General features: G+C 42.6%; 1 protein-coding gene across 1 annotated transcript; it reads right to left on the bottom strand.

Moving 5' to 3' along the window:
- Positions 1–494: 494 nt before the first annotated feature.
- Pmar_PMAR015757 (1,2-dihydroxy-3-keto-5-methylthiopentene dioxygenase, putative) lies at positions 495–1,027 on the bottom strand (the record flags this gene model as incomplete). Its single annotated transcript, XM_002787261.1, has 5 exons — positions 495–556; positions 599–710; positions 752–818; positions 878–994; positions 1,017–1,027. 5 exons carry the CDS (start codon positions 1,025–1,027, stop codon positions 495–497), a joined length of 369 nt encoding a protein of 122 aa, XP_002787307.1.
- Between the last annotated feature and the right edge of the window lie 697 nt (positions 1,028–1,724).

Below are 1,724 nucleotides of genomic sequence, written 5' to 3'. Positions count from 1 at the left end.
GCCGATACCTATACGATTCTATCGAGCTGCTAAGTTAGTAACTGTCCAGGAATAGTTACTAACTTAGAACGAGCCTCTAACAATAGGACTAATGTTAAAGGTTCGCGGTAGTGTGTAACACTACGGGCTGCATAATGCAAAGAAAGCCTTTTACGATGAAATTGCCGGCGAAAAGTTGAAAATTGTGTTCATTACTTCACGTTCCGTAACTCATATTGGGCGCATCGGATCTGCTCACATAGTTAACGCAAGGGCAACGTGTACATACATACTGACTACAGCGGTTAGTTATCGACGGGATTGTGCTTATTATACACTCATTCTTAAAGACCGTTGTCGGAAAGGGCAATAACTGAGCAACCCTTATTCTACTGTACCAGATAGACTCGACTCAAAACGCTGTTGTGGTGAAAACTTTTCACTTGAGAGTAAAAAAATCATCGCAATTCTTGCTAACATGGAAGAAAGTACATCGCTTAATCGGAATGGTCTCCTCACGCAGCTATCTTATTATAATCATCCCGAGCAGCCTCTATCACATCTTTGTCGAGGGAACCTGTAGAAGTTCAAGGCCTATCTATTTTACTACAACTACTACCTTGACGTGGGTAAGCGGTCCACTGTGGTTCGTTGGTGAAGATCCTCACAGCTTGAAGACAGGGGCTCTCCTCAGAGACGCAGAATCTGTGCCAGATTCCGGGCGGGAAGATCTATAGGGACGCTTACACAGAGAGAGTTCGAACTGACTTACAATCAGCGCGCCACTACCAATTTCAATCCTGATCCACTTATCATCCGCATCGCGGATATCGAAGTACCTACCCCGTATTTGGCATCGCTATATAACTTCTGTTACTACTACTACTACTACTACTACCCGACTCCCTTGGTGATGAGTCTAATTTCCTCATCTACGTGGAGATGTTCAGTGAAGAACTTCACTTTAGTTTCCTCAGACAGATTAGAGCAATCAACTTGATCGAACGCCGCATATCTGTGATCGACGATTTACATACTTATCCAGCATTGGGAGATAACAACGTTTCCTGGGGTTTGACAATGTGACGAGTGGGTTACTAATGACTAGGACCTTGTTCTCCTCTACTCATGACCCTCCACAATCGTCTCTATTGCACAATATCCTCCAAGCTGTGCTAAAGTCTAGGCTAGCTACTATGCTATGCTAATATAATGATACAATGATGATAAGGTGTTCAATGTATTGTATGTGATGATATTATTTCAGCCTATTAACTCCCACTCGTATTATTATTAATGATAATATGTCTCAATCTTCAAGGCTCGATGTTGAGATGGATAATGGAGAGTCTAGATCTACCACAATAACAAAGAGGAACGTTTACATGGGGAATTAATTGAAGAATATGTTCCTAGCCGTATAGAAAATTGAGAATGAGTTCCCCCCGGGAACACTATGGGTTTCTGTATAGATATCTCCACCATCACTCACTTCCTGTCCTCTCTGATTTGCTGCAAATTAGAGTCTTCCTTCCATAGCTCGGGATTGGCAACCGCAGCAACGAGTACCTCAGTGTTATGATGATGATCAACAACAACAGTCGTATGAGTTATCACTCCCAAAGCAGCCAACTCTTTCAAAGAGACATTCCTATCAGTTTTGTGGGGAACGGCGGGGTTCAGTTTCACGATACCTGTGTATGAGCACTAAGAGTAGTAGTATGCAGTGATTTACTATCATCGTC

The sequence above is a fragment of the Perkinsus marinus genome (assembly GCF_000006405.1).
Source record: "Perkinsus marinus ATCC 50983 genomic scaffold scf_1104296929480, whole genome shotgun sequence".
Taxonomy (NCBI): domain Eukaryota; phylum Perkinsozoa; order Perkinsida; family Perkinsidae; genus Perkinsus; species Perkinsus marinus.
This window is presented reverse-complemented; position numbering and strand designations above follow the sequence as displayed.